The 13,602-nt window shown below is 38.0% G+C and overlaps 1 protein-coding gene across 4 annotated transcripts in view; it reads right to left on the reverse strand.

Annotated features, from left to right (window-relative positions):
- The window catches only part of FBXL13 (F-box and leucine rich repeat protein 13), a 91,764-nt gene that overhangs the window by 58,341 nt on the left and 19,821 nt on the right, over positions 1-13,602 (reverse strand). For all 4 annotated transcript variants that reach the window (XM_069801761.1, XM_069801764.1, XM_069801760.1 and 1 more), the window contains exons 8-9: positions 8,881-8,976; positions 5,753-5,888 (exon numbers count right to left, since the gene is read on the reverse strand). In XM_069801761.1, coding sequence (XP_069657862.1) covers positions 5,753-5,888; positions 8,881-8,976 — 232 coding nt within the window. The remainder of the gene's footprint in view (positions 1-5,752; positions 5,889-8,880; positions 8,977-13,602) is intronic.

Raw genomic sequence — 13,602 nt, forward strand, 5'->3', positions numbered from 1 at the left:
TACAACAGTATCTGACTCATCCCTGCTCCTGGGAATATCTTAAGCATTATCTTAATTATTAAAGGTTAATCTTGATAAGATGGCACACAGGTGAAAATCCCATTTGGCCAGTAATATTCATTAAATGGGGCATTTTCTAGAAACTTAAAAGTGCTGAAAGAAAAAAAATCTGTCATAAGTAGTAGCCAGCATGAAGTGAAGAACTCCTCCTCCTCTCAAATTCTGGAGGATTATTTCAGTACAGAATGGAACTACTGGGAATGATTGAAAAGGACAGACAATGGAACCGCAGCAGATCATCTGTTATTGGCAGCACAGCCAATGAAGAAAAGCTGAGTAGGAAAAAATGAATTTATAAACCATGTTAGGTTAATTTCTGCAAAGAGCATTAAGAAAAAAACTAGCTTGAGGTAGGCTAAAGTCTGGTTAGAAAAGGCAATCTAGGAAAGGAATATAAGATAAAAGCTGGGTGAGAGGTCTCTGATCTCTCTAGTCAGCAAAAGGTTACCAGTTGGAAAAGCAGTGGAATAAGACTGAGGACCACAAGCAGCGGCCTAATTGTTGTAAATAACAAGTTCAAAGGCCCTGGGGATTCCTAAACAGATCACGAAATGTGCCTCTTAGGACCAAGATTAAAACCTGGAGGTTGCAGTGATATACAGGACAATTGTTCAGTAGAAGCCAGAGTTAAGGGGGTGTGTGTGATCTTTCAGGTTTCTCAAACAGTGGCACCAGAAAGTGTTGCATCTGCTGAAGGTTCAAGGGGGATGATGACCTAAACATGCTGCCTATATCTAACAGCACAAGATGTTTGGTGACAGCTATTAAGTGTGAAATCTGTAAGTGAGGGACATATCAACAAGGACACTCTAGAGGAAGATGGTTTAACAACTATCCACCAAATAAAGGTTTCAGTGTGAACTTGTGAAATCAGTGTCATCTCAGAAGCTCCATGAAAGAAACACTTGTGCAATAACACCAAAATGAAATTCAATACTTAAGAGCAGATGTGTCTAGACCTCTAAGAATCAACAAGTGAAAAGACTTCTAGCAGTCAAGAGAAGAAACTACGGAAGTTTTGAATGCTGGAATTGTCCTTGCTACTATTTTCCTTAGATGGTCTCTGGAGCCTTCAAGGAGTAGCTGGAAGTTCTATTCTTTTAACTGCAATGCACTATAATTTTATTCCTTACTGTCTAAAGCTATTGCATATTTCAGTTTTTGCAATGACACTAGAGAATTGTTATAAAATAGATACAGAAGTATTCAGGTAGCGATTTAGTTTCCTATAATTTAAAAAAAAGGGGGGGGGGAAGCCCTCCTTGAAAAACTAGCTGGAACCCATTAGGGTTTTCTGCATGTTGGCATTTTCAGATGCCGATACTGAGGATGTGTCAGAATAGACACAGAATAGTATTTGCAATTCCAATTCCAAATAATGAAAGTACACAGGAATGGAAATATTAGATTGGGGCAAGGGTAATATATGCTAGTATGTTCTCCTGACAGTGTCTGGTAGCAAATTCTTTGAGAAAAGACTGTATCAACAGGAAAAGCATATAGGAACTATTAAGATAGTAAAGAAGGAGGCAGCCCAAGGAAAAACACAAAAGTATATTTGAAAAACGTACATATGGGGAAGAGGACTAACAGTTGATAAAAACTTCAGCATTACAGGGTTAACTCCTATTTCTCTGAGCTTCTCCGAAATGTACTGTAAACTAAAGTACACCCTCCATGAAATACCATAGCCACAAACCATAATGTAATGTTGAAATTTCTTTGTTCCTGTACTATTTAATCATAAAAGTCCCAGAAGCACTTCCATGTCTAAAAGAAAATAGTGGGCCTTCCTCTTCCTTTACATGCTTTTTAAGTCCTTTCTTTCAGTAATCTCTCTCTTGATTCCCCTTCTTTCTCTGTCCATATCCAGAAAATAATTGTATGATAGTGCATTGTCTTCCTGATATGCAGCATATATACTGGGAGTGCTGTCTTAAGGGATAAACTACAGTGCTCTATAGAAGCAGTGCCCCTCTCTCCACAATGCACACATGAAACACAGAAAAGATTATTTTGCACCATGTTTTGCCATGACAGGGTGCAGGAAAAATGGATAGTTCTGTCAATACTGTGACCACTACTGGGAATAAAACACCTCAAAAGCTTCCGAGGAAATTTTAGCTCCTGCACCATGAATATGAATGGCAGCTTTTAAATGCAGTTCCCAGTCACATATTGAAGTCAAACGATTCTCTAAGATCACTGAGTGGGTGGAGTAATACCAGAAACAGCTGAGCTGTAATCCATGCATCTCATATACTCATTTTTCTTTGGCACAATAACACATTCATCTGCCAAAGACAGTCTGAGCTGGAATCATACAATATTCATATGTAGATGTTAATGACTACTATTTCATGCATACACCACATACCAAAGTTGCAGTACATAAAAACAATTTTTTAAATTGCAGCTAATTCATTAATTTACAAAAAAATATTAACATGATTAGCCAGCTGAACAGACCTAAACCCCAGTTCATATCATTGCTGTTTTACCATTAACAATAAAAACAAGTTGCCAAAATCTGTGTAATCTTGGATTTATTTGGAAAGATGAGGTCAGAACTGTAGTTCAAGGAAGTTCTAATGAAAAGGTTCATCACATCTGTAGCCTATAACTGCACAGACAGTTCAAGGCAGTTTGTTAGTTCAAGAAATGTCAAAGGAATATAATTTCAATATGATTTTCAATCACTGAAAAAGATAGAGAAATAGTTTTGCAGCAATTTTAAACCATCCACAAGAGCTTCAAAAGAATGGCAAAAGTAGGCTGTATGATCCGTATCAATGAGTTTTAACAGAAGAAATATGTTAGTAATCTAAATAGCAATAATACACTGATATAAATGTGTTTCATTCTTAAAAAGAACTACTGGCTAGCTTCAAAGTTAGAAGAAACAGCTTTAAAAATCAATGTTTTCTAAAAGCCCCTGTGGACCATCATACATGATTCATCGCAATTAGTTTAAAATTAATAGCACTGAGTAGATGTAAATTGACATGATCATTGATTTTGAGCCTGCAGGAAACATAAATTATCAACAAAAATGGGAAATACATAGTTTGTAGATACACGAATTTAGTGTCTTTGATATGCAAGGTAAATGGAGATGGATGGCAATCAACATACTAATATTCTGACTGATATAACCAACCTGATGATAATTCTAAGTTAAATTATTTTAACTAGATATGAATCAGTTAACCAATGTGATAGAAAAGGCAGTGTGTATATAAAATTTAATTCTATCACAACTATTCTTTACATGTTTTTAGTTTTAAACACAATACACATTACTATGGTTTTAGTTTTGTACTCAAAGACATGCAGAAAACAAAATCATAAAGAGATTTAACATTTCTAAGTACAGCCCCCCTAAGGGAGGCGACGTGGCTGTTTATGATTTATTTTGGCTTGCTTGCTTTATTAGCTGCCAAAGTTCATTGTAATATCAAATTAAATTATTTCACTGAACAACTTGCATGCTGATATCATTGAGAATGTTATTTTATCCTGTGATTTAAAAGCCAAGACCATGATCAAATATACTTTTTATTCTTGGCCAATTGTTCTTTTCCGTCACTGCTCTAGAGAGCAAATTGTTCTCACCCATAATTATAGTCACTTTCTAAAACAAAAGAAAGCACACTGAAATTGTTATAGGCTGCATCAACAATTTCAATCATGTATTATCTATTATAAATATACTAGATATACTACAGATATACTATACTAAATATACTATAACAGTATATACTATTATAAATAGTAAAGGCATTATAGTCTCAAAACATCAAAATATGCTTTTTATTTAAAAAATAAAAACATTTTCCTTTTTATGCATTTGCATTCAGCTAAAGCGTAGGCTAAAAAAAGAGTCAATCAGTAACATCCTCCTGCTTGAGAAAGACTGAAGTAAAACTGTGCCAGGAATCAAAAACATTTCTTGGGATCTTGCCTAACATCAGCAGAAGAGTTTTTTCTCATGAAAACACTACCAAGAAGTTTTAAAAATGGCTGAATAACAGGATGCAGGTAATTCCCAACAAATCAAGTAAATTTTCACAGCTAGCACTGAACCTCTAACACTGATGATAAAGGCTTTTATTTTCCTGCCCACCTCTCTGCTTAGTGGAGCATATAACTATATGGAGAAAGAGATTATTGACCTGACACTATTGCAAAATGCTGTCAACGAAGGGAATTAAGCTCTAATCACATAGTCACATGTACTTCCACACCTATTATCAGGAAGGACTAAGATGCTTTTCTACATCCAGGGGAATTCTGTTCTGGCAGTAGAATCAAGTGCTTGTTATTTGTGCTAAAACTTGAACACCACATTAATATCTTGGACCACGCTTGGATTCTTTTTTTTTTTGTCTGTGAGCCTCTTTTTGGACGTCAGTAACTAGCAGTATACCCTAGAGGTCAATACTGAGTCCAGTCCTGTTTAACATCTTCATTAATGATCTGGATGATGAGATAGGGTGTACCTTCAGCAAGTTTGCGGATGACACCAAACTGAGAGCAGTGGATGATACACCAGAGGGGCATGCTGCCATCCAGAGGGACCTTGACAGAGGCTGGAGAAATGAGCTTGCAGGAGCCCCATGAAGTTCAACAAGGGGAAGTGCAAAATCCTGCACCTGGGGAAGAACAATCCCAGGCACCAGTACGCTGGGGGCAGCTCAGCTGGAAAGCAGCTTGGCAAAAAAGGATCTGGGGGTCCTGGTGGACACCAGGTTGAACATGAGCCAGCAATGTGCCCTTGCCACAAAGAAGGTGGATGGTATTCTGGGCTGCATTAGGACCAGTATTGCCAGGAGGTCGAGGGAGGTGATCTTTCCTGTCTACTCAGCACTAGCGAGGCCACACCTGGAGTACCGTGTCCAGTTCTGGGCTCCCCAGTACAAGAGAGACATGGACAGACTGGAGGGAGTCCAACAAAGGGCAAAAAGATGATTAAGGTACTAGAACATATTTCCTATAAGGAAAGGCTGAGAGAGCTGCGACTGTTCAGCTGGAGAAGGCTCAGGGGAGCTCTTAACAAGGTATATAAATACCTGAAGGGTTAGTGCAAAGAAGATGGAGCCAGGCTCTTTCAGTGGTGCCCAGTGACACAGGAAACAAAAGGCAACAGGCACAAACTGAAACACAGGAGGTGCTGTCTGAACACTTTTCTACTATGAGGGTGACTGAGCACAGGTTGCCGAGAGGCTGTGAGTTTCCGTCCTTAGAGATACTCAAAAGCAGTCTGGACGTGGTCCTGGGCAACCTGCTCTAGCTGGCCCTGCTTGAGCCAGGGGTCCTTGCCAACCTCAATCATTCTGTGATTCTGTGACAATTATCTCAGCGGAGTTCCATTCTGGCTTCCTGATATATTTAAGCACATGTTTGCATTCCAATCTTATTTGTCATATTACAGCATTTCACACATAATATAAACCATTCTATGGCATTCTAGCAATGTTCAGTCATATGGATATTGCTGGGCCTGGAGACTGTAATGAAGGAAGGGGGGCCACATTTAAAGTAATTTTACAGATCTCATACTCACATTGCTTCATTATGGCTGGACATATAGAGAAGAATATAGGCAGTAAAATGGGACAATAGCAAAGCATAGCACGAAGACAGAGTTTAAAGAGAGAATTAAAATTTTAAATATACATGTAATACTTACTGATACTTTTAAAGCTAGGCCAGTGAAGAGAATAGCAACCTCGAAGATTCAAACGTAATACATATGGACGCCACTTCTGCAAAATATTTATTACTATTTGGTCCTGAACTTTATGCTTCACTGATGAAAAATTGATCTAAAAATTTAAACAATTGATATATAATTCAGTACTAAAAATAGGTAGTACATACAAAATACACATAATTATGAAAATCACTAGTAAATATATGAAGTTCTATGTAAACACTGAATCAATAGCCTGGAAAACACAGAAATGTCTGTGTATTACATATATAAAAATTCTAAACAGCTGACTAAAACTACTTAAATGTAGAGGAAGCATGTGTCTACAGTATATATGAAGCTGAGGCAAGTCTTGAACTGCTGAAATACGACGTGCCAGAATATTATGTGCAAAGAAAATTGTCAGACTTGAATACCTACTTTATTGTTTTCCCTTTAAGATGTATAAAACCCTAAAGTCGCTAAAGATTTTTTTTTTCTAATTAATGGTCTACTGATACATCAAGATATCAAGAATATATAACCTACCATCTTAGCTTTAGTAGAAGAATCCTTAAGTGATTTTAAGCTGCAGGCTGGGGATATCTAGATCTTTGACTAAAACCATTATTTTTCTTAGTATCTGTCAAAAGTTCAAGTTTAAGAAGTTTTAACAAAAATTACTAGAAAATAGTTTTAACAGTCTATCTACCAAGTGTTTCAAAAAAAGCAGGAAAGCCAACATACAAATGTTTAATAAGAAATATCTTCTTTTTTGGAGAAGACTTTTTCATGCCTTCTTTAAATTTGTTCATAAAAAAAGCCAGAAAAAGCTTTTTTTCCCCTTTTGTATAACCTGCTACAGCTACACCACATCTGTTTGTTGTACATTTCATAATACACGTTTATTACCCAAATACTTTGAAAAATCAATCACTATTATTTCTGTGCAGAATGCTTGGAAGTGATTACAGTACCAGGAAGTCAGGAGTTCAGAACTTTTTACAGTTTTTCACTTTCTTACTAGGATTTTGTTCTTCTTACATTAAAATTACCAGAATTTTTAATACTAGTTTCATTAACATCATGAATTCATCACAGTAACTTAAGACTAGACCTAATAAAGGCTCCAGGCACCTACAAGCCAGGCACTGTAGTATCTTTTAGGTGTTAGTGCCCAGTGTTGATTCAACAACTCAAATCTGAGCAGAGACTCTACAAAATATACATCACAGCTAAGCATGTCAGAAGGTCATTTTAAAGAAACTCACACAGAACAGGCAGCTGCCTATAACCAGACAGCAGGACGTGTAAGCAGCATTGTTGAGCCCTCCAGAACTTCTTTACTTCAGTCAGGAAGGCAGATATAGGCCTCCAGCTAAATGGGAACTAGAGCCTGTGTCGCACTGAGGGGACAGAACAGTGTATTTGGGAGACCCAAGTTCAGATCTCTTCTCAGCCTCACAAGGCACGACTGTTCACCTTCTGGATCCAAAATGGATCTCTTTAAGTGGGAGAGAGGTGCCTAGTGTCAGGGCCCTCGGTTCACCAACAGGTTCTGCAACTTCTTCCTTCCTCAGGCGTTTAGCTACCAGAGCCGAAGGTCAGCTCCTATATGATGCAGCAGTGTAACCCTGGATAAGACTGCTGCGAAAACAGTTCATTGTGTGAAAGAGCTGGAGAAGCATCATTAGGGGTTTCCTCACTTGGCTCAGGAGCTGCCCTTAAGCTCATGCCCTTGCCCTGAGTCTTTGCTTGAACCACACTTTAGGCATGTCTGTGTCCACCCTTGTGTCTGGCTGACCCTGACCCTCACTCATGAATTTCACTTCCTGACTTGACCTTGGAGATGCCTCTTCACTAAGGGCTCACTGGCAGTCTCTGGTGGGTGGCTGATCCTGGTTACTCTCACTGGACCTGCTCTGCTCTTCTTGCTCAGGTTCTGTGGGACTGTGCCCCTAGTCAGTGGGGGGGCACTGCCCCTGCCTGCCGTTCTAGCACCCTTGGCTCCCAGCTCACCCTCCCTTGCAGAGCAGCCCTTCTGCTCCCTCACACCAAGGATGCAGCTCATGCAGTTTCTGGAGAAAAGAGAAAAACAATCTCTTTGATCACCATCATCATCATGAACTTTTAGGTCCAAAAAGGAGATACCTATCAGATTAGACATCTCCAGGATTATGCAGAAGATGCACTGGGTATTTTGGATTGTAATTTCAGACTTGAGGGTCTAAAATCTGACTAAATAATGTTTGAAGTGCCCCCACACTTTTAAAAACCTGGCCTTAATCTTTCTTTGTACTGCTGATAAACAGCTATTTGTGAAGCAAAGATACAGAGGCAACAGTAATATTGGTTGAGGTCCCACGGCTAGTCTTAAGCCACTGCCTAAGGACTGGGGAGCCTTGAGGTAGTCCTTCATACCTGAAGCATCATGAGCACTACTGAAGGCAATAGCAATGAGCAGTGTGACTGTATTTTTAAGTTCAAGGCAAAGACAGAGTAGCTATTTCAGGCGTGGCCCCAAACAGACCATGCCAGCATGGTCACACAATGTGCCTTAGAAGCCAAGTTGACTGAAACGTGTGTGCTAGGGAATTGGACTGCTAAGGCAAAAGAAACGGCACAGTATCTTGGACACTGACATGTGCTCTGGAGACACAGTGACCACCGGAACCACTCTAAGAGGTCATGAGTATGGAACTGAGCTGATCTGCACCACTTATTCCAGGAATGACAAGAGTCTCTCTAAAGCAATACAAGTAGTCTCAGAGTATCTGTAACTGAGTTTACGTTCTCCTTCCACAGTAGTCCTATAGTGCCAGTTTAGATTACCTAGGGAGCCTAAGAGACCTCACTTAACTGTCTAAATTTAGTGGGCTATAGCCAAGCCTTAGTCTCCAATTTTCTTCCGGTTCCACTGATTTTATAACGATACACCACAGACAGCGTCATTTGAGTTGCTCCTATTTTTTCATTCATGTAGCTGAGTAGAACAAGTCATATTCTGGGATAAAACTTTTATCCTAGATATTTAGCATTCTTAAGTAAACTACCTCCTTGCCTCACTCTTTTTTTTAAAACAAATAAAATTGAAATAAAATATTGAAAGTGATTATCTTACTTACCTCACTCCATAATGAACTGTTCTGAGTTAGTAGCATCCACGTTTGGCTAACTTGAGCACATCTTGCCAGATCAACTAAATTTACATAACAGAAGATCTAAGTCAGAAAAACAGACAGACATGATATTAAAAACTATTCAATAAGAAGCACTACTGTATTAAATGATACATCATCCTAAACAACAAGAGGTATTTTCAAATTTAATACTTCTTTCTTAGGAGTTTAAACATACCTTTTATAGCAGAATGTCAATAATTACTCTCATTAACAACCTTAACAAAGAGTATGAAAAGACGGGTTTGCTTAAAAGCTCATAAATTCAAGCTACGATGGAGAATGACAGAGATGTTTTAAAACTGAAGATTTTTCATGGACTATCAGCAGTTTTAATATGGGTGAAATGAAACAACGCTTGTTAAAACACCTCTCCTAAACCTATTTGAGACAATATAATTTGGACAATTTAGTTGTAGATTAAATATAGTACATTTAAATTCAACTTTAAATTACCTATGAAGAGTTTTTGTAGCTTCTACCTCAGAGGTCTTTTTAATTTAACTAGTATAATTTGGTAAATACATCTATAAATCTTTAATCTCAGACTATGAAAGTCAATGTGTTGTATTATGGTAGAAGAAAAAAGCTATACTGATAGTTCATTTTATACAATTAAATATTCTAAAATAAACTGCTATCACTAAGCAACATTTTGAAAAACTAAATTATAGCATTCCAAAAGGTCTTGTCCTGGTAAATAATATTAGATACACCAATCTCAGGCCATAAAAGTAAGAGACTGAATGAAGAAAACATTTGGCAAGCTTCTGTCATAGCTCCTCACCTACCATTTTTATGACCAAGTGTCAAAGAGTATTTCTGCCAACAGAATGCTAATGTTTCATCTTAGAAGAAACTTGGTAAAACAAAATGAGGGAAAATACGGTAAAATTTAATTTCTTTGCTATAGAAGCAAATACGCATTATATTATAACCACCTGAAAACATAAGATCCACTTAAGACTCAAAGACAAAGAGCATATGCAGAATTTTATGTCAGGCCACTGGATTATTTACATACTAAAAACTCCCATACCCAAATCATTTGCAGAACTGAATTACTACATCATATGCTGAAATATAAACATCTGATATGAAATGCAACACTGAAAATGTGCAGTTCTAAGCATGAAAAAAAAAACAGCTGAAAGGAACAGTTAATAAAATCCCACATCACTTTTCCTAAAGCAACTTTTATATAAGGAAAACTTTATGCTTGTAATGCAATTACTTTCATAACTGCACAATAATACATCAATGGCAACAGTTTAAACCTAGTATGGTAATTGGCTGATAGCAAAAATACAAAAAGAACTTTCTAGTTTTAGCCCATAACCTGTCACTGAAGAGAAATTTTTCTTATTAATATACATTTTCAAAGAGCTTAGCACTTAAGATATGTACCTTAATAGTAAGATGTCAGAGTGAAAACATAGCAAAGATACCAGTGTGTTTTATAGAAGAACATTTCCATATTAGTTATACAACTTCCCATAAATAATGCATACAATAAAACCTGTTTTTCATTATAGCAGTATATTAAGTATGATTTGACATATACTCCAGAAAAATGAATGCATACTCTGTACAGAATTCACTCAAACTGTACAGGCACAAGAGAAATCTTGAGTCAAATAGAGGCTTTGAGACTCAAATGAGTGTTGTACTCAGAAGCAATACACATAAAGCTTTTACAAAAGTAAGGAAATAATTGCAAATTTTGTTTCACTTCTGGTAATCAACATAGCTAAGAAGTGAAGAAAGAGTGACTACCTGTGTAAGTGTAGAGTGCGTGGATTACCAAAGTGCAGGTTATCTTGGTTATACTGAAATATGCTTTATAATAAATGAGTCACTAAAAAACTGTTAGAATCAAAAAGGGATGTTTTAATAAAAAAGATGTTTTGCTAAAGGAAATACTCCTTCCTTAAGAGAAACTTTTATAATGATTTATATTCTGTGCAGTTCTAATGAAATGAACAGGATTGAAAAACATATTGGCTAGAACCCATTTTTATCACAGAGATTAAGTTCAATTAAAAGAAACAAGCAGAAATATCAAGAGTATTCTACCAAGATTTAAAAAGATTTTCTGTTTCAACCTATAGAAACTATCCAAAGGCTGTAACTTCTTTAGCTAGAAAAGGATAAATCAGGTAGGAAAATCACTGATAATGCATCTTTTACCACTAGCTTTAATACATTCCAGCAATTTGCCTGCTCCTCAAAATATGCTGCTGTCCCACAAGCTGTCTGTATTTCACTTCATATAAACTACTTAAAAGAATTTTTAAAAATCAGGTTTTCTGGCTTTATGTTTTTATTCTGGAATCTTGGGAGCTTGCTACAGCCATACTCATTTTAAAGATATTTAGGTGGTTCAGAATGCAGTTGGGGACTTAAAAAGATCTCTTAAAGTACAGAAATGTGTAGGCCCTTTTCAATAGCAAATTCCTTCTGTACACCCCATCGCTTCAAAGACTTGCATCCCATGATAATTATAGTTGGATCCATCACAGGCTTCTCTAATCAGAATTCTGTTTAATTTGGACATGTGGATTATTTCCTTAACTTCAAAACTCAATCTAATTTAAAACTCTAAGGAATTTTGACACAGCTCACAAAAAGTATTTGAATAAATGGAACTATATGACTTGTTAGAATGAGAAAGAAAATATTGACTGTATTATTATTCATTAATAGGGTTCAGTTTCATATCAGAAGAATGAAAGCAAGGCTTTTAATTTGACACTCTTGCTAGTAACCTTTTGAATTTCCAGTTCTGAAAAGGTCTGTTGAAACATTTATTTCATGTTAGGTCAAGACCACAGTAGCCAGCTTTAAAGTACAGCAATAATTTTCTGTCAATAACTCAACACTAGGGTACTGTGGTATCACTGACTTTTTTAGGAAACTGTAATTTACAAAGCAAATGGTTTCCAGCTGGCCCTGAGGACAGATCTTGTCCCCATAGTAAATACCAACTGACAGATATTTTTTTGCATGGGAGCAGAACAGAAAGATGCAATAAATGATAGCATACTAATACTGATATTTACTAAATACCCTGTGATTTTGAAATGATCCACCACCAAATATCAACTGCAGTGCCAATAAAGTCTCCTTAACATAAGTTCCAAAACTTTGAGAAGTCCAGGCACACTTTATTTTCCACAGCCTGTGAAAGCTCAGGGCAAACACAGATTTGGCCTGGAGGAGACACCCAGTAACAATCTCCTATTGAAGGAGATTGTATCTACATACTGGATCCACCAAAAAAAGAGCATGAGGATTCACAGAGGGAAAGAAAGGAAGAAAGAAAGGAGAGAAGGAGAGAAGGAGGGAGGGAGGGAGGGAGGGCGGAAGGAAGGAAGGATCTGCCTTTCTGCAGCAAATGCTTAGGCACTCAGTGGGAATCTCTCGTCTGTGCCAGTAAACGGAAGAGCTCTTTCTGCACTTCCCGTATAGAATAGAATAGTGACAGCTCAAGAAAAAGTAACCAGGTGACAGCCACACAAATTTGCACTTCTCTCTGGATCAAGGGAGCTGCATTCTTTTTAAATACAAAATGGAAGCAATTCAGTAGGCTTCCTGCTTTTCTGTAATACTTTTTGTTCCCTCTGCACTTTACACATAAAGTCATTATTTTCTGGCGTGCCCCAAAGATCCACAGCTCTAACTTCCATCCCACATGTCTAATAACTTGCATGACTTATCCCACATACACAAAAAATACTTGCAAAAATACTTTCAGCACAGCTGGCTCAGCCTGTTCTTTCTTGTGTGCCCTGAAGGAGACCCTCCAGAAGGCACTCCCCAGCCCTGGATGCTTCCACGCACCCCTCCCCAAATCCCTGCACTGCTGCTGTTGTTTTTTGTTGATCCTAGTCCTTAACCCTCCCTACCCCAACATAACCCAGGAGAATCAGCTCCCATTCCCTGTGGCCCAAGCTCTCTTGGGATAGCTCCCTAGGAAAAATAGGAAACTGCTGCACCGCCATACATCACAGCAACCACAGCATACCCCATGACACCTCAGTTTGTCTCACCACTGCACACAAAAAAAGGAGGAGGGAAGTGGCAAACCCTGTCTAGCACACCAGCCAGGTAACACAAAAAAACCCCTGTTCTTGCCTCAGCTACTGTCTTCATCTAAATCCCAAACCTATGTCCTCACTATCTCAAAGTAATGTTATTCTGTTCATTCTGTTAAAGACAGAAGTTGGTGGAGGGTTTGGGGTTTGTTGGGGGGCGGGGGGTGGAGTGGGGCAGGGGGGAACAGACAAGAAAAGAGGGAAGAGGGTGGATTGGATGAAATTTTGGGGAGGCTTCTTTCTCCTCCTAGGGTGTATGAGGAGGCTTCCCAGAAAGACCTGCTCCTATCTTGCCCTTAGTCTCTGTGTGAAAACCGCCATCTTACAGCTCTGTGGTCAGTGCAGCCTTCAGAGCAGTGACAGGCGTTTGAACCTATTTGTTAAATACGAGAATTTAACTCGCATCTCCCCACAGATGGTGAAGGGACCAACTTTTAAAATTATGCCTAAAAGGAAGGCACCAATATTTCCTTCTCTGATTACACTTTGAAAAAAAAAAAAACAGCAGCTGCTACACCCTTTATGCTCTAAAACTACCTATGACTCTCAGGCTAGAAAGGCAGAGACCTGT

The sequence above is a fragment of the Haliaeetus albicilla genome, chromosome 14, assembly GCF_947461875.1.
Source record: "Haliaeetus albicilla chromosome 14, bHalAlb1.1, whole genome shotgun sequence".
In the NCBI taxonomy this organism is placed as follows: domain Eukaryota; kingdom Metazoa; phylum Chordata; class Aves; order Accipitriformes; family Accipitridae; genus Haliaeetus; species Haliaeetus albicilla.